Consider the following 19,559-nt stretch of genomic DNA (forward strand, 5'->3'; position numbering starts at 1 on the left):
TTTAACTAATATATTTTCCCATTTCTCCAACCTTCTAACTGGAGCATCATTAGGCCTTCGCCGAATATGTCCAAACCACCGTAAACGATTCTCTCGCATCTTATTTTCAATGGGTGCAACACCTACCTTCTTACGTATCTCCTCGTTCTGAATCTTATCTTTTATTGTATTTTCGCACATCCATCTAAGCATCTGCATCTCAGCTACACTCATTTTTTGAATATGATGTCTCTTGGCAGCCCAACATTCCGTACCATATAGTAAAGCGGGTCTAATAGTCGTCCTATAAAACTTTTCCCTCGACTACAATGGCATTCTACGATCGCACAGCACTCCAGTTGTACTTTTCCATTTCATCCACCCAACCTTTATCCTATGATTTACATCTCCATCAATTTCTCCATACTTTTGAATGATGGATCCCAAATATTTGAAATAATCATTCACCGGTATTTCTTGCTCACCAAGCTTCACTACACTCCCATCACTACTTCGTTGCTTACTAAACCGACATTCCATATATTCAGTCTTACTCTTACTCAACTTAAAACCTCTAGCTTTCAATGTCTGTCTCCATAATTCTAACTTAGCATTAACCCCAGCTCTAGACTCATCAATCAAAACAATATCATCAGCAAACAACATACACCACAGTACATTTTCTTGAATTGATCTCGTAAGCTCATCCATCACTATCGCAAATAGGAAAGGGCTTAAAGCAGATCCTTGATGTAACCCAACCGTTATCGGAAAATTGGTTGTCACCCCTCCACAAGTGCGGACATTGGTTACTACTCCTTCATACATATCTTTAATTATACTAATGTACTTGAGAGAAACACCTTTCTTCATCATTGTCCACGTGAGAACGTCCCTATGTACTCTATCGTATGCCTTCTCTAAATCAATAAAAACCATATGCAAATCTTTGTTCCTCTCTTTATATCTTTCAATAAGTTGTCTAAGAAGATGTATAGCTTCCATAGTTGATCTTCCAGGCATAAAACCAAATTGATTCGCCGATATCATGACAACCTTCCTCAACCTAGACTCAATCACCCTCTCCCAAAGTTTCATAGTATGACTCATGAGTTTTATACCACGATAGTTTGTGCAATCTTGTATATCACCCTTATTCTTATATAAAGGCACTAAAGTACTCTTCCTCCACTCATTAGGCATCTTATTTGTTCGCCAAATCAAGTTAAAAAGATTTGTCAACCATTCTAAACCTTTCTCTCCCAAGCATTTTCAAGCCTCGATAGGTATACCATCTGGACCAACTGCCCTTCTTGATTTCATTTTCTTCAAAGCCTCTGCAATTTCTTTCTTTTGAATCTTGCGTATAAAGTCACGATTTATCTCATGAAAAGGAATGGAGAAGTCTCCAAGATCTTGAGCATGACTATCATTAAATAGCTTATCAAAATAATCTTTCCATCTCTCCTTAATCTCCTCATCTTTGACTAAAACCCTTTGCGTTTCATCTTTGATACATCTAATCATACCCAAATCCCTCAATTTCCTATCTCTCATCTTTGCAAGCCTATAAATATCCTTCTCGCCTTCTTTGATATCCAACTTGTCATAAACCTCCTTATATACCTTAGCCCTCGCGTTTCGAACTACTTTTTTAGTTTCCTTCTTTGCTATCATATACTTCTCCAAATTCTCATTATCACGACTCTTACTTAGATTTCTATAACACTCTCTTTTAACCTTAATAGCTAATTTGACATCCTCGTTCCACCATGATGTATCCTTACCTAGTGGTGCACCGCCTTTAGACTCACCCAATACCTCCTTAGTCACTTTTCTCATGCCACCCGCTATCTTATTCTACATTGATTCTGAATCCTCCTCGAGACACCAATCGGCTTCCTTAACTACCTGTTCTACAAACATTATGTACCCACATATCACATCTGAAAACCCAAATTTGAGTAAAGAAAAATTGGATTCAAAATCCCTTATTCCTGGTCCTCCTAAACCCATTATGTACCCACATATCACATCTGAAAACCCTAATTTAAACTTCAACCCAAATCCAATTGATCCAGTCCCAAGTGGACCTCTCTAAGAGTTACCTATACTCAAACTTGTTTTGGATTAAAAAGCTAATAATACAAATCCAAACCCTAACTACCTTCACCTCACTTGAACCAATTAAGCATGCCCCAAGCCCTGAACTTATTTGGAGCACATCAACAACAACTTGTGGAACGCTGGATAATGGAGTGAGGTTCAAATCCTCTATTCATGGCCCTCTTCACATTGGATCAAGCCCACATTGAAACCATTTGATCCATTTTATCTGTGTCATCAAAAGAATTCAGAAGACTATGGATGGTTTGGAAAGAATACTTCAGGCCTTGTCACACAATTTTGGGCAAAATTCAATAAGCCTTTTTTATTTTGAGCAAAGAAAATGTCTAGTTCTATATTGTAGACCCATAACCCACAAGGTGAAGCGGGATTAGAAAAAATGCAAGTGGAATCAAGACTTGAGAGCAAGTCTTTTTCAATACAGTGAGAATGATGCAAGAGCGGAGCAGAAGAACCGGGTCTATAAGGATCCATTTGGATCTGATTCATACTTTAAATTTTTATCATTTGAATTTTTTATATTTGGGTCATTTTTGCAATTGGTTCATTTATAACAGATATTGAATTGATGTATTATTAGCTCTAATATCCAAATTTTATTAAATTAAGATAAGTTTTATTTTTTTAGAGGGTTATCAAGGTAGGTAGTTTACTTGGTTTAGAATTATAAAAAATCTCATCTATTTATAGATGGAAAGATCTCTATAGATGGCCAGTGGAGTTGATTTGAGATATTGAATTTAGTTATTTTCTTGTTTTTAGTTATTTTTTAGCATTTTCTTAGATAATCGTAGTTGTGTAAAATTTTGGTGTAAATCGAGACCCTTTGATTTGCATCAAAATGGGCAAAGCAGAAGACTCGGGGCGATAAATATCTATTTAAATCCTTATAGATATGAGTCTTCTGCTGTCCTCCTGCATAAAAAAATCTTATGAAGACCAAAGCCCAGGTTTGCCCTATCTTTTACAGAGCTTCAAACAACACTTACAACCTTGGTCCAAGCTTGTGTCTCCCCCACTGCAAACGGTCAATTTCCTAAATAACTATGCTCGAAGTACATTTCAAAGTCCTCTTTCCTCCATAGGCAATTTTTTCCCCCCTAAAAAACTACAAGTACTTGTTCAATATTGAAAATTAGATATTAACTTTGTTGGACCACTTAGAAAGTTATAAATTTTTTATTTGAAATGCAAGCTGGGTTTAGGCAGACCACTACCAGAGATATATGTTTCAAAAAAAAAACATTACATTGTCAATATATCATAGTATTTGTTTCAGAGGAACCAATCTGGGGGACGATCTTTCCATATTTTCTGCATGTCCCCCTTACCTAATTGAGGTACTTAGCAATGGTCTGAGATTTATATTTGGGAATCTGTACACTAATCCTATAGAAACTGTACAAAAGATCCCTCAATCTTGAGGTATGAAATTACTTCATTGTCACCCTTCCAAAAATCGGTTAATAGAGGAGCAAAGATCAGCTCTACCAGATTCAAATATGACGTTCATCTTAGGATCTACCAACTGCAAGACATCTGCCCATGCTATTTTTTGGCATTTTTGGATAGGATACACTTTCCTTATTTTTAGCTGGTTGTTATTATCTTTAGCTGGCTATTTTTCTTGTATTCCTATCCTTGATACTTACCATGCTTATCTTGGTAAGTCATTTTTACTTGATCGGATGCTATCCTGGCAGATCAAGTTAGCTATATTTATTATGAAAGAGTGTAACAATATCATAAGTAAATATGAGAAAGATCAGAACGTTCCGTCCGTGGATGTAGGCAAATGTCGAACCACATAAATCCTTGTTTCTCTATATTGTTGAGTGTGTGTATTATCTTGTGATCCTTCCTCGTGTTTTCCAACATGGTAAGAGAGCACATCTTTCGATCCTGTATGGCAGTTGATTGATCATTGGAGTAGGTTTCTAATACTTATTTTGTTTTCTGCTTCAACCCTTCCAAGGTATCTCTACGATCTAGTGTGTCATTATGGATGTCCCCTTGCAAAGCTCTGTGAATGCTAAAATGGCGGTTCAAGAATAGAATCTCACCATTAAGATTACCACTATTCCATTAAATGGAACAAATTATCTTAGCTGGTCTAAGGCAGCTAGTCTGTTTCTTAGTGGCAAAGGGCAACTGGGACATGTAGTGGGAAAAATCCCTTGTCCGAAACATAATGACATTGGTTATGACGAATGGGAGTCTGCAAATCATTTAGTGATGTCCAAGAGATGTATCACAACTTCATGATATTCGGTACACTATGGAAAAATTTGTATGCATTGTCGATGGGAGCAAAGTCTCGGTAGAAGGAATCGATACAACCAAATTTTTTGATAAACATGTTGCTTCAAGAGTTTTTTATATTCCAAGTTTTCCCACTAGCTTATTATCTGTTAGTCGCATCACCCGAAGCCATAGATGTGTAGCGATTTTTTCAACTTACAATGTGATTTTTCAGGATCAAAGGACATAGACAGTTATTGGTAAAGGGCACCAGCACGATGGCCTGTATTTTTTTGATGATAGTGCTAAAGTGCGTGTCTCCTAAAACTCCAAAGAATTAAGCATGTTGTGGCACACAAGATTAGGCCATCCCTCATAAAGAGTTTAAAACCAGTTATTACCACATTTACCTTTCATTTCAAGTGCATGTGATGCTTGTGAATATGCTAAAGCAACTCGTCTACTCTTTTCTCATTCTCATAGTAGATCTGAGATTATGTTTTAATTGATACATTTGGATGTCTGGGGACCTGCCCAAGTAACATCACATTTGGAGTATAACTACTTTGTTGCATTTATTGATGTTCACTCATGAGCAACTTGGATTTGTTTTCTTAAAAATAAAAGCAAAGTTTCAAGAGTTTTTTTAGAATTTTATCAACTAGTCTTCACCTAGTTTGATAAGAAAATCAAGGTCTTGCATTCTGATAATGGGGGTGAATTTGTTAACACCATTATAGGAGATTTTTTTTACTAAACATGGGATTTTACCTCAAAATTCTTACACAGGGACTCCACAACAAAATAGTGTCGCGGAGCAAAAAAATTGGCAGTTACTTAATGTTGTCAGAGCTATCATGTTTGAAAAAAATAGCCCCAAAGAATATTGGTCTGAGGTTATTGGAACAATCTACTATATTTCAAATCGTCTGCCCAGTTCCTCTATTGAAGGACGTGTGTCTTTCGAAATGGACTATAATAAACCCATATATATTTCCCACTTACGAGTTTTCGGATACAAGGTGTTTGTTCACCTTCAAGCCAAAAGTAGAGATAAACTTGAACCTAGATCAGTAAAATGTGTTTTTCTGGGTTATTCTACAGTTAATAGGGTTATCAATGCTTTGATCCACATCAGAACAAATTTTATATCTCAAGATATGTTCATTTCTTTGAGCATGAATGTTTTTTTCATGAACTTGTTACTTTCTTTGATGAGGTTCATCCACAAGAGGAGATTGGAATGGGAATCAAATTGGTTTTTTCAAATGTTCAAAACTGTGATAAAAATTTTGCTGCAGAACATTAAAACTCACCTAATCCAACTTTTAATACCCAAATCGAGTCCAACCCAAACATTGCTGATGAACCAAACTCCAATGAAGTCAGCCTTGCTCCCACAGTTGCTCTCACTAGAAGATCTAATCACATTTCCAGGTTACCTAAATGTCTGAATGACTTCTACACCTATTAGGCGCCATTCTCATCCACACATTCCACTTCTCACCCATCTAGAATTATTTCTCACTTAAAGGCCTCTCATTGTCTTATATATCCTATGCCCTAAGTGTTTATGTTCATCGTGAACCCAACACTTTTCAAGAAGCCAACCTTGACCCCAAGTGGAGGAAAGTTATGGCAGAGGAAATCCAGGCTCTAAAAAAATGGTACTTGGGAAATCGTCTATCGACTTGAAGAAAAAAAACTTGTAGGATGTTGTTGGATTTGCAAGATCAAGTATAACATCAATGGCTCCATTGAAAGGTATAAAGCAAGATTGGTTGTGAAACGCTACACTCAAATAGTGGGAATTGACTATAATGAAACCTTTGTGTCTGTAACTAAAATGAATTCCATAAGAATTCTTTTATCAGTGACCGCGAATAAGAATAAGAGACTCCTTCACAACTTTGAGATAAAAGACCTGAGAATGCTCAAATACTTTCTTGGTTTAGAAGTCGCCCACTCAAGCAAAGCTATCTTTGTCTGCCAAAGGAAGTATATCCTGAATCTTCTTAAAGATACAGGGATGCTAGGCGCCAAGCCAATAGACACTCTTGTTGACTCTAGCTGCAAGCTAAGGGAAGATGATGGAAAACCTGTGGAAGATGTTGGCGAGTTCCAAAGGCTTATTGGTTGACTTATTTACCTCACTATCACTCGGTCGGATATAACATATGCAGTTAACTTGATAAGTCAGTTCATGCATGAACCCAAAGAACCACATCTTGAGGCAGCTTACAGAATACTCAGGTACTTAAAAGGGACGATAGGAAAGGGGATCTTGATGAAAAGAAATGCTAATTTAAATGTTGTTGGGTATACTGATGTTGATTGGGTTGGGGACCCAAATGATAGGAGATCCACATTGGGATATTGTGTTCGTTGAGGGCAATTTGGTAACTTGGCATAGTAAGAAACAAAATATTGTTGCTCGATCGAGTGTTGAAGTTGAATACCGCTCTATGGCTCTTGGAGCCTGTGAACTCATTTGGATCAAATCTCTGATGTCGGATATGAGAATTAAAGTTGATGAACCTATGGAATTAAGGTGCCATCCATATTGGAGCCAATCCAGTTTTTCATGAGCGGACAAAACACATTGAGCTCGACTATCACTCTGTTCGTAAAAAAATTTAGACCCAAGTAATTAAAACTCCTCATGTCAAAAGTCAATATCAGCTTGCCGACGTATTTACTAAAGCCATGGGAAAAGAAAAACATTTTGATATCATAAGCAAGTTGGGATATGCCTACCAACTTGAGGGGGAGATTGTTGGCATTTTGGATAGGATACACTTTCCTTATTTTTAGCTGGTTGTTATTATCTTAAGTTGGCTGTTTTTCCTGTATTCCTATCCTTGATACTTACCATGCTTATCTTGGTAAGTCATTTTTTTACTTGATCTGATGCTATCCTGGCAGATCGAGTTATGTAACAGTATCATAAGTGAATATGAGAATGATCAGAATGTTCCCTCCGTGGATGTAGGAAAATGCTGAACCACGTAAATCCTTGTTTCTCTGTATTACTGCATATTATCTTGTTATCCTTCCTCGTGTTTTCCAACACTATCCACCCTTTGTCACTTGAATTCCCTCTTGTTGTAAAGCAGCCTGCGTGATGGAAATCTCCCAAATGCAAACTTATTGTGAAGCCCATTCTCCAGTTCTCCTGAGACACACCCTTGATGCTAACTAACACCTACCCAGGATCAGGTGGGTAACAGTGAGAGAAATCTCCACCTTTGAGTGACTGGGGATCACACCTGAAGAATTCGTAGGAGCGGTTCTCTGATCAAGCAGATTCCTGCCTTGATTAATTGCTCCTGATCTTTCCTTTCCTAGCAAAAAATCTGTTGGTTTCCACTCTTCCACAGCAACCCATACAACCAGTTGGAACAGAAACGTCCCAGCTCCTCTTAACAATCTTCTCCTTGAACTTATGGCCACACTACCTTTGGAGCTCCTCTCGTAGATTTCCAGATGGGACCCATTTGATATAAAAAAAAAAAAAGATGAGCTTTCCTTCCAAATATTCTGGGTTACTGGGCATAGTGAGAAGAGGTGTGTGGCCATCCTCTGTTGCTGATTCACACATGGTTCGCAACCAGAGGAAAACTGGAAACCTTTATGCTGCAAGCGGGCTAGAGTGAGTAATCGATTTTCAATGGCCCATCTCAAGGATAGGGCAGTTCGCGGGTGCTGGTTTTTTATCCAAATAGGTCTTTTATGAGAGAGAGAGAGAGAGAGAGAGCACAAAGATTTAAAAGAAAAGGGCATTGCTTTGCCATTTCAAAATAATATCAAAACCAGAGGTACACGTATATCACCCGCATCAGCATCAGCCTTACCGAACGAACCAGTGATACAACAAGCAGACATAGATGCATCAGCTATTATCAAGGCCTGAAGGAAAAAATAATCACAGAATATACACAAACGGTTCGCCTCAATGCACGGAGCCGTGAACACTTGGTGCATGCCAATTACAAAATACATTTCAAGCTAGGGTACAACATTGTTCCCTTGCCAAGATTCATTCTGATATAGCTAGCAATCACAAGTATGGAACATAATGCCTGCGTGCAACAAAGGCTGAGCCCCTTCAACTTCTAATGTACAATTCTCCACGACTGTCAATGGGGGAGCTTGCAGGCTAACATGTTTTAGGCAGTCATGCCCGTCCAAGTGCAGCAGCAACAGGCACCAGAACTAAACAGCACCACCATATCCCATAATCTATGACCACCAAAACAAACCCAGACATATCAAGATGAAATTGGCTCATATGGATACGATAGCCATGCATGTTTAAGAGCTTCAGTTGCTGTTGTCCGCTTCTTGGGATTTACTTCAAGGAGATGTGAAACAAAGTCTATAAAACCCTGATCCGCCATAGGCAACCGGTGACGTAAAGATGACTTCTTTGGAATCAAGTATTCCAACTTGTTTGTATCCTGAACAGGAAGGCATCCAGCATGATTTAGAGGATACAAAATTTTAATCCTGTAACAGTGTACGACTTGAAAAAACAAATTCTTGATGAATATGTATAAGATAGAAGTAGAACACACTTCAGATATTGGACACAAAGTATGGTTTGGTAGAAAAAGTTCTGGGCCAGCACCTACTATTTGGCTTGAAAACCCCATAATTCACGATGCAAATGCTACTCTAGTCATGAACCATTTCATATTAAATAATATCTGATTGAGCACATTTCAGAAGAATATCTGAAACAGATGAATTCATTCTTCTGGAAGGACAAAATATGCTATGTTCTTTTACCAGTCGCCAAAGAAAGTAGCATCAAGATTTCTTAGAACTAGAAATCTGCAAGTTTTCTTTATATCAAGATCTCTAAGTTTCAAGGGAATAAAGAAAAAAGATCGAATAATCTAAACAAACAAGAAACTATATCATTATTTATATCAGTGTGATTTTCTTGAAGTGAAAAGTTCATTCAACGAAAATAAATTTGTAACTACCTGATTGCGCTCATAGAGCATGTGGTTTTTCGTAAAATATTTGTATGTATCACGTCCCTTTGCAAGCATGCTTTGGTCGATTTGCCCAATGATGCCAATGACTCGAGCAAGTAGTGTTGCTGGTGAATCATTTTGGAAGAGTACCTGCAGCAGTGAATAATTTGTCATTGTCAGGTATATCCAAGAGATTCCTTCTCGGTTAGCAATATGTATTTTCTTTGAAACATGAATGACAAGACTATGCACATACAGTTGATAGACTCCAACACAGTAAAACTGAATCAGTGGTTATCAATCAATAGCTGCTCTTACAAATCATTACATGTCACATCACGACTTTCTATGCATGATAGAATCAATTTCAGCTCTTCCATATGAATATAACTAAACTTTTGATCACTGGGATAATAATCGTCCCCCTTAGAATATATGAAACAAGCAGGTTAAAGTAATATTCGGAAGTCAAGCATGATCAACTTCATTCAGTCAATGCTGATGTCCAACAGAAGAGACAATAAAGCACTGAACTTAGTCAAGTTCTTCCACACCTTACACAATGATATACAAGAAAAGGAAAATTGTAGGAAAATTCATTATGACATCAGCAATGATACAATACCAAACATCATTGTAGAAAATGTAAAGATAGGTCCAGATCCAGATCAAGTAAATGATGTCCTGGATACTGATATCCATTAAGATGATCCATATGTTAAAGTGGACCCCGGTGATTGTCAACTACAAGGAAACCCTTCTCGCAAAGAGTCCAAGAAGATAGAAAGAAAGAGTCCAGTTGAAATTGCATTGAAGCAAACCTGTAATAAGGAGTCCAAACCAAATATGAACTCCTTGTGCTCAAGAATCCATGTACATCATGTAAGTCTTGACAACATCTATAAAAAGGGAGGAGGCCTGAGACATATATATATATATATATATATATATATATATATATATATATAGAGAGAGAGAGAGAGAGAGAGAGAGAGAGAGAGATCCCATCAGTGGACGCAGGTCAAGTTTGGACCGAACCACTATAAAATCTGTTTTTCGTGTGTGTGATTTAGTATTGTGTTGTTCCTCAGTGCTAAGTAATTCTTACATGGTATAAGAGCTAACTGACTCTTGTGAGCTTTAGTAACCCGTGTAGTGTTTTCTCATCCCCAAGTAAGCTACGGCGTCAAATTTGTCCTCCCTGATGCCTAATCCGACAGTTCAATGAAATGCATATTTCTCCCTTGTGTCTGCAAAGTTGGACAAAGATAACTACCTATTGTGGCGCTCTCGGATTGAGTCTGTCATGTATAATTTCGTGGATGGTTCCCATATTGCGCCAACATCGTTCATTAGAGAAGGTGAACAATTAAAATCAAATCCTAATTTTATAATATGGAAACGTGTTGATCAACTCGCATTGAGTTGGATCAAGGTCACGGTTACCGAGGACATATTAGGACAAATCATTTGTCAGGGAGGCATGGATTGCATTAGAGCAATCATATGCATCTCATTCGAGTGTGAGAATCCTCCAGTTGAAACATGATCTTCATAATGTGAAAAAAGAAGACAAGAGCATGGTGGAGTATCTTAATCATGCTAAATTCCTTGTGGACTCTCTTTGCGCAATCGATGAACTTGTCTCTGATGGAGACCTGGTTCAATACACTCTTAATGGTCTAACCCGAGAATATGAAAGTCTCATTACAATAGTCACCACTTCCTCTCTTAATAAGCTCCATAGGTTTTAAGTTTTTTTATACTTTGACTAATCAAGAGAAAGGCTTCAGATGCTAAATCATAAGTCCCCCAACAAGCAGAAATGTTTGCTACCACCTTCTCTCAAGGAGGGCGTGGTTGAGGTCATGGTAGTCGTAATGGTAGAGGAAGAAAGGATGGTTGCTTTAACCCCTTCCAAAATTTCCAAAATTTTTGTGCCAGAGATAATCAAGGGCACCCCAATGTGACGGTGGTCAAAGAGATGGTCAGGTGATATGTCAGTTTTGTGGTCACATAAACCACACAGTTCACACTTGTTACGATATTCCTAAGGTGTTTGCAGCTATGACCCTAAATAGTAGGCAAGATAGAAAAAATTATTATTAGTTGTTAAATTTACTCGAGATAATAATTGTGTTTTTGAATTCAATGTCATTTCAGTGAGTGAGATAGTATGGGACGTCGCCCATACTCTCTCACCAATACAATACCTCTTGTTTTTTTGTGAGCCATGGAGAATTACGTGTGCTCGATAAAGGGGAGGGGAAAGCTTGGGCCCAGGGATACAGACAGAGTTATCCTGTGTTGAGGACTATCACCCAAAAACACACAAGGATATAATTTTGATGAAATTTTGTTATACCTAAACCTTCTTGGTCGTCACCTTGTCCACTTGGTTGTGGTGATGGAGGCAAGGGTGGCCATGCCACAACAGGAATTGTTTGGACCTCAGCATCCTACGGAGACTACCCTAAGGTTCAGGCCGGATTGTAGGAAGTGGGTGATATGTTTTTGTATTTCTATGAAAAGCTCTACGACACTCCATACAAAGGTGGTAAGATAGAGGGAGCAGTTCCCTCGTCCCTATGTGGACTCGGATGCCGTTAAAAGTAAGTCAAAAAGCTACCTAAGAATTAGAGAAACGAGACTACTCTCCTAAGAGGTCTAAATAGAGGAGGATTATACCCCTAGTCGTCCCAAACTCAAGGTGAAAAGAAGAGTTCAAGAGTTGTTCTGGGTGAAGCTAGTTTTGCTAGAGCTTCGCATAAATTTTCCAAGGATGTTTGGCATTGTCGTTTGGGGCATATTAATTCAACAACAACAAACAACAACAACAACAACTACGCCTTCATCCCAAAACAATTGGGGTCAGCGATATGAACCAAAAAAGAAATTCATTTTGGGTCTTCCACATGAATCCTTTTCCTCCAATCATTTCTATCCAATGTCATGTCCTCGGTGAGGTTCAAAGCATTCATATCCTTTCCTATCATCTCCATCCAAGTCTTCCTAGGCCTACCCCGACCTCTTTTAACTAATATATTTTTCCATTTCTCCAACCTTCTAACTGGAGCATCATTAGGCCTTCGCCGAATATGTCCAAACCACCGTAAACGATTCTCTCGCATCTTGTTTTCAATGGGTGCAACAGCTACCTTCTTACGTATCTCCTCGTTCCGAATCTTATCTTTTATTGTATTTCCACACATCCATCTAAGCATCTGCATCTCAGCTACACTCATTTTTTGAATATGATGTCTCTTGGCAGCCCAACATTCTGTACCATATAGTAAAGCGGGTCTAATAGTCGTCCTATAAAACTTTCCCTTCAACCGCAATAGCATTCTACGATCGCACAGCACTCCAGTTGCACTTTTCCATTTCATCCACCCAACCTTTATCCTATGATTTACATCTACATCGCCGAATATTAATTCAAGAACTTTAAACCTGTTTGAGCAAAATAAATTAATTGCATGTGATGGTGATAGCTTTAATTTATGTGATAATCGATTATGCTCTAATTGTGTTGTGAATAAGATTCACAAACTTCCTTTTGAGAAAGCTGATTTCTATGCTCGTTCTTTAAAAGTTATCCATGCTGACCTATGGGAGCCGGTCTCTCTTTCATGAGAAGGATATGCTTATTATTTCCTGCTAGATGGAAATCAACTTGGAAAGAAAATAAAAAAAATCATAGTGATGGGGGTGAAGAATTTGTTAGTGTGTGTCTTTTCTGATTTTTTGAATAAGCATGAAATAAAAAGGTGGTTGACCTGCCCTCAGACACCCTAAGCATAACAAAATTGTTGAGAGAAAACATAGACATGTTCGAGAAAAAGGTACAAGTCTTTTAATATATGCTTCCTTAAATCATAAGTTTTGAGTTGATGTTTTCCGTAATCCGGTTTACTTGATTAATTGTCTCTCTAGTCCAAACTTGAGTGAGAAGTCCCCATATGAATTACTACAAAGTTGTGTCCCTAGCTATGATCATCTTAAAAATTTTAAATGCACATGCTATCCTTATTTAAGAACTTATGTAAATTCAAAATTATTGCCCATATCCAAAGCCTTTGTTTTTATAAAGGTTATGTTTGTATGACCCTGTGGCAGGTAAAGTCTTTATTTTCATACATGTTATATTTGATGAGTCAAAAATTTATATGCTCGAACAAAAGATCCTATTGTAGACAAAGAAGTTTCATCTTGGATCCAGGAACAAAACCAAACCCAGTTAACATTAAAAAGCTATATCAATGTCCTACCTGGAACTCCCACAAGTGTCGAATTTCCTGGTTCCTTCTTACCAAACCCAAATCATGTTTTGTCGCAAGACCCTAGGCTCCAAGGTGGAAGACCAGGAAAATGTAAGTCCTCAACCCGGTTCTCCAAGAGAGTCTCATGTTATTCAAAGTCATGTATCTAGTTTTGAACCTCCTCTTGAAATAAGTATTGTGCTCAACAAAGGTCCTGTCACCCATCATAAAAGAAGAGGTCTTCATGATGCAACCTCCAGGATTTGAGGATAAATGTCACCTTGAGTATGTGTGTAAGCTTAATTGAGCATTATATGGGTTGAATCAGGCCCCGCGTGCACGGTTTAAACGGTTGAAGGTATACTTAGAGAAACTAAAATTCGTGGAGCCCCAGGCTAACTCATCTTTCTTCATTCGACATAATAATGGAATTAAAATCTTTGCCTTGATATATGTTGATGACATTATTGTAACAAGGAGTTCCTATCAAGAACTCAAAAATATTATTCAAGCTTTCAGTCAAGAGTTCTCAATCAAAGGCTTGGATCAATTGCACTATTTTTTGGGCATTGAAGTTATTCAAGAGTCATCCAGAATTGTCTTAACTCATAGGAAGTATATTAAAGATCTTCCCATTAAATCGGATATGAAGATTGCAAATCAGTTACTCCAGCTGCTGCAAATGTTTCACTTTCGAAATATTCTGGAGAATCAATGGATAATGCTATACAATACAAAAGTATTGTAGGGGGGCTATCATACACCACGTTTACTCGGCCAGATATTGCCAATTCGGTCAACAAGGCATGTTAGTTTATGCATGAGTCCACAATGGACCACTGGTCTCACGTCAAAACGCATATTGAGATATCTTAAAGGGACACTTAATTATGGTTTGCATATTAAACAGTCTAACTGTCCTAGACTTCCAGGGTTCTTTGATGCTGATTGGGTAGGATGCCCATATGATCGAAAGTCCACCGGCGGATATCTTACCTTTCTTGAAGTTCATCTAAGCAACACATTATTGTTCGTTCCAGCACAGAATCTGAGTATAAGGCTATAGCAGGTGCAATTTCTGAGCTAATGTGGCTTAAACAACTCTTGAAAAATCTAGGGTGTGACTCACTTGAAGTCCAACAACAACGCCTTCATCCCAAACAATTGGGGTCGGCAATATGAACCAAAAAGAAAATCATTTTGGGTCCTCCACATGAATCCTTCTCCTCCAATCATTTCTATCCAATGTCATGTCCTCGGTGAGGTTCAAAGCCTTCATATCCTTTCTTATCATCTCCATCCAAGTCTTCTTAGGCCTACCCCGACCTCTTTTAGCTAATATATTTTCCCATTTCTCCATCCTTCTAACCGGAGCATTATTAGGCCTTCGTCGAATATGCCCAAACCATCGTAAACGATCCTCACTCATCTTATTTTCAATGGGTGCAATGCCTACCTTCTTACGTATTTTCTCGTTCCGAATCTTATCTTTTAGTGTCTTTCCACACATCCATCGAAGCATACGCATCTCAGTTACACACATTTTTTGAAAATGATGTCTCTTGGCAGCCCAACATTCCGTACCATATAGTAAAGTGGGTCTAATTGTCGTCCTATAAAACTTCTCCTTCAACCGCAATGGCATTCTACGATCGCACAACACTCCAGTTGCACTTTTCCATTTCATCCACCCAACCTTAATCTTATGATTTACATCTTCATCAATTTCTCCATTCTTTTGAATGATAGATCCCAAATATTTGAAACAGTCATCCACCGCTATTTCTTGCTCACCAAGCTTCACTACACTCTCATCACTACTTCGTTGCTTACTAAACCGACATTCCATATATTCTGTCTTAGTCTTACTCAACGTAAAACCTCTTGCTTCCAAAGTCTGTCTCAATAATTCTAACTTAGTATTAACCCCAAGCTCTAGACTCATCAATCAAAACAATATCATCAGCAAACAACATACACCACGGCACATTTTCTTGAATTGATTTCGTAAGTTCATCTAACACTATAGCAAAAAGGAAAGGGCTTAATGCAGATCCTTGATGTAACTCAACCGTTATAGGAAAATTGTTTGTCACCCCTCCACAAGTGCGGACATTGGTTACTACTCCTTCGTACATATCTTTAATTATACTAATGTACTTGAGAGAGATACCTTTCTTCATCATTGTCCACTAGAGAACATCCCTAGGTACTCTATCGTATGCCTTCTCCAAATCAATAAAAACCATATGCAAATCTTTGTTCCCCTCTCTATATCTCTCAATAAGTTGACTCACCTGAAGTCCCTATCCTCTAAAATCTGGGAGCTACCTACTTAATTGCCAATCATATCTACCATGCCGGGACAAAGCACATAGAAATTGATTTTCACTTCATCAAAGAGAAGATTGCTCATCTAAATATATTCTTACCAAAGCTCTACCTGAACCGAAATTTCAGCACTTTCGAGACAAGCTTAATCTTGTAGAGATTAGCTTGAAGGAGTGTGTAAAGATAGGTCCAGATCCAATAAATGATATCCTAGATACTAATATCCATCAACATGATCCATACGTTAAAGTGAACTCTGGTAATTGTTGACTACAAGAAAACCCTAATCACAAAGAGTCCAAGCAGATAGAAAGAAAGAGTCCAATTGAAATTGTATTAAAGCAAACATGTAACAAGGAGTCCAAACCAAATATGAACTCCTTGTACTCAAGAATCAATGTACATCATGTAACTCTTGACATCATCCATAAAAAGGGAGGCCTCTCTGTCGTGTGAGACAGATATATATATATACAGAGAGAGATCCCAACAGTGGACGTAGGTCACGTTTGGACCAAACCGCTATAAAATCTGTTTTTCGTGTGTGTGTGATCTCGTGTCGTGTCGTTTCTAAGTGCTTTGCGGTTCTTACAGAAAAGGCCAAAAATATGTTGAAATTACATACATAAATGTTTAGAGTTTTAGACTTTAGACCCAACCAACAAGACAGCACCCGTCCTATCACCATAACCAACGTCTTGAAAACTGAAGAACATTATCAAGTGTAGAAAAAAGAACAATATTCAGTCATATTACAGTATACATTAAGGCTAGTAAGTCACACATTAAACTGTGTCCAAAGTTTACTCAGAAAGCCAGACCCAAAATATTTCCAAACAATTTGAACTTTGAATAAAGTACAAGAACCTAAGCCAACCTGGAAAAAGTGCCAAGGAGCTGAGGGTTGAGGTTATACTCATGCCTGATTTAGCAATTAAGTAGGGTGTCGGCATCCAAACCCAAAGAAAGAACAAAATACTGCTGGGAACACAGATAGTCCGCAACGCAGACTAGTTGGAACTACAATTATGTTAATCTATTGCACTTTCATGATGTCTTATCATATATATCTCAGATTTGAGTAGATCTGATAATAAAAAACTAAACCAACTTTTGAGATATATTGCACATGGTCTATGACTAGTTCTGTAAAACCAAAAATTTCATAGGATCCAATTTTCAAAAAACAAATCAATGTTGCAAATTAAAACATACCCCTCCTTTACAATTAGTAACATGGACACCTCTAAAAGGGACACACACTCAGGTTTCACCCGCATCAGTGCGGCTGCAACACTTGGACATGGCTTCCATGGTGTCAGGTGCAGACTACAGTCACCAGACCAGGGTCCATTTTTGTCCAAAACAGGACTCGGTTAACCCTAAACAAGTTTAGTATTATCTGTATTAACACATAAATACATACATACATACATACATACATACATACATACATACATACATACATACATATATATAATCAGTCACAGATATTGCCGAGATTTTGAAAATCTCACAATATTTTCACTGTATATTCAAGAACTGTATTATTCCTCATTATATCATGAGATTTTCAAAATCTCGGCATTTTTAAATGTATTGTGATATTATCGCAGCTAATATTTAAATTCATAGAGAAAAAAGTTAAAGGGAGGTTTCTAACCTTTGCCCTCAGTAAAATCCCTACAACCCATAGGATGAGAGAAACTATTTGGGAAAATGTCCCTACAAGGCAGTGAAAAAGTCTATTTGTCTATGTATTCTTTACTTGTATTTGTTATTTTGTATTCCGGGTCTAGATAATATATCAGACCCAACCCATAATGTAAACGAAGGATATATATACATGTTTTAGGTCACGATTTCATTATTGAAAATCATGACAACCGCAACTCCTTTCTCTTTCATCTCTCTTTCACGCGTGACAGATCGTAGTGAAATCTAACATGGTATCAAAGCAGAGATCCATCTAGGGCTTCGAAGCTGCTTCCAGAATGTCTGACCTGAGAGGTTGACCTGAGAGGTTGACCAGAATCCAATCAAGAGGTTTTCTTCTTCCACACTTTTCTTCCATCTTCTTCTTCTTTCATTTACTCTACTATTCTTCGTGCCTGAATATTCAGATTTGACGTGAATCTGTGTTAGACCTGAAAGACTTCGGTTTTTCTTTCTATTCTCATCTCACGGTTCGTATTGAATATTCAGATCTGATCGTGTACATGCGTCAAATATGAAATATTCAGTCCTTGCGTCATATCCCAAATTTTCTTGACTGTGCATATTCTTTGTCTCGCACTTCCTCGTTCTGTCAGATCTGATCGTGAATATTCTTAGTCTCGCAATTTCTATTTCTGCCAAACATTGTCTGAAACCATCGAATTTGATCATCCATCAGTATCAGATCTGGAATACCATATTTCTTGATTGTTGAATCACGCAAATCGTTGTGCCTATAAATCGTTATGTCCACAAATCGCTATGCCTATAAATCGTTGTGATTGTAAATCGTTATGACTGCAAATCGTTGTTAATGAAATACACATGTTCTTGAACCAGCATAGTTCACATATGCGATTTATTAAAGTCTGTTCAGCGTGAGCTGTTCTGCTCCCTTTCCTGCATTTATCACAACAAAAAAAAGGCAAGAAGGGACGACCAGCAAGTTTCTCAAGCAGTGGATTGTGCATCTCATTAACACCTTGTTAACTTTAAGCTATGGACTCCTCTCATTCTTCCTAATCTGGTCTTTCTTCGAGTTTTCTCAATCAGCTTGTTTCTGAAAAGTTGACCACCTCAAACTTCTTGATTTGAAAAATACAGATCATTTCTTTTATAAGGAGTCAAGGTCTCTTAGGTCATCTGGATGGAACCGCTTCAGCTCCACTGGAATTTGTTGTGCGAGAAGAGAAGGATGATAAAGGGACAATCTCAATTGTGTATGTCAAAAATGCAGAATATTTCAACTGGGAAAAGAAAGATCAGTCAGTGGTCGCGTACATTACCTCTACACTCTCTCAAGAGGCACTTATTGCAATTCCTGACAATTGCACAGCCATGCAACTTTGGGAGAGATTGGTTCAGACATGTTCACAAGTTTCTCAAGCAAGAATGGTTTTTCTCAAGAGAGAATTTCAGCTACTGAGAAAAGACTCCATGACTATCATGGAGTATCTAAACAAGATGAAGACTATCACAGATCAACTTGCGGTTATAGGATGTGCAGTGAGCGACAGTGATATGATGCAGCAAACCTTCAGTGGATTGGGATCTGAATATAACATGATTGTTACATCATTACTGTGTTTGCCTACTCTTCCCACCTTTGATGAGCTTCAGGCTAAATTAATTCAGTATGAAATGACTCTGAAAGGCTTTTCTGAGGATAATCACACTCATACGAATACCCAAGAGGTCTTTGCCACAGGAATAACTTATGGTTGAGGACGAGGGCGAGGAGGACAAGAGAAAAATGGACATGGGGGACGTGGATTACTTCCCACTCCCACCGTTACTAGGATCAAGACCCATTCCCACATGCTTCTTTTGCAACAAAAGGAGGCATATCAAGGCGAATTGTTGGCATAATCCTAAAAATAAAGGAAAGTCTCATCCGGCAACATCCAAAAGGAAGTCC

The 19,559-nt window shown here is 38.0% G+C and overlaps 1 protein-coding gene across 3 annotated transcripts in view; it reads right to left on the bottom strand.

Annotated features, from left to right (window-relative positions):
* Positions 1 to 8,112: 8,112 nt before the first annotated feature.
* LOC149816238 (uncharacterized) overlaps positions 8,113 to 19,559 on the bottom strand; it is a 41,843-nt gene continuing 30,396 nt past the window's right edge. For all 3 annotated transcript variants that reach the window (XM_089987214.1, XM_089987215.1, XM_089987216.1), the window contains 2 exons: positions 9,339 to 9,482; positions 8,113 to 8,807 (listed from right to left, as the gene is read on the bottom strand). In XM_089987214.1, coding sequence (XP_089843340.1) covers positions 8,619 to 8,807; positions 9,339 to 9,482 — 333 coding nt within the window. In that variant the 3' untranslated portion in view covers positions 8,113 to 8,618. The remainder of the gene's footprint in view (positions 8,808 to 9,338; positions 9,483 to 19,559) is intronic.

The sequence above is a fragment of the Nuphar pumila genome, chromosome 14 (assembly GCF_984573655.1).
Source record: "Nuphar pumila chromosome 14, dmNupPumi1.hap1.1, whole genome shotgun sequence".
NCBI classification, from domain to species: domain Eukaryota; kingdom Viridiplantae; phylum Streptophyta; class Magnoliopsida; order Nymphaeales; family Nymphaeaceae; genus Nuphar; species Nuphar pumila.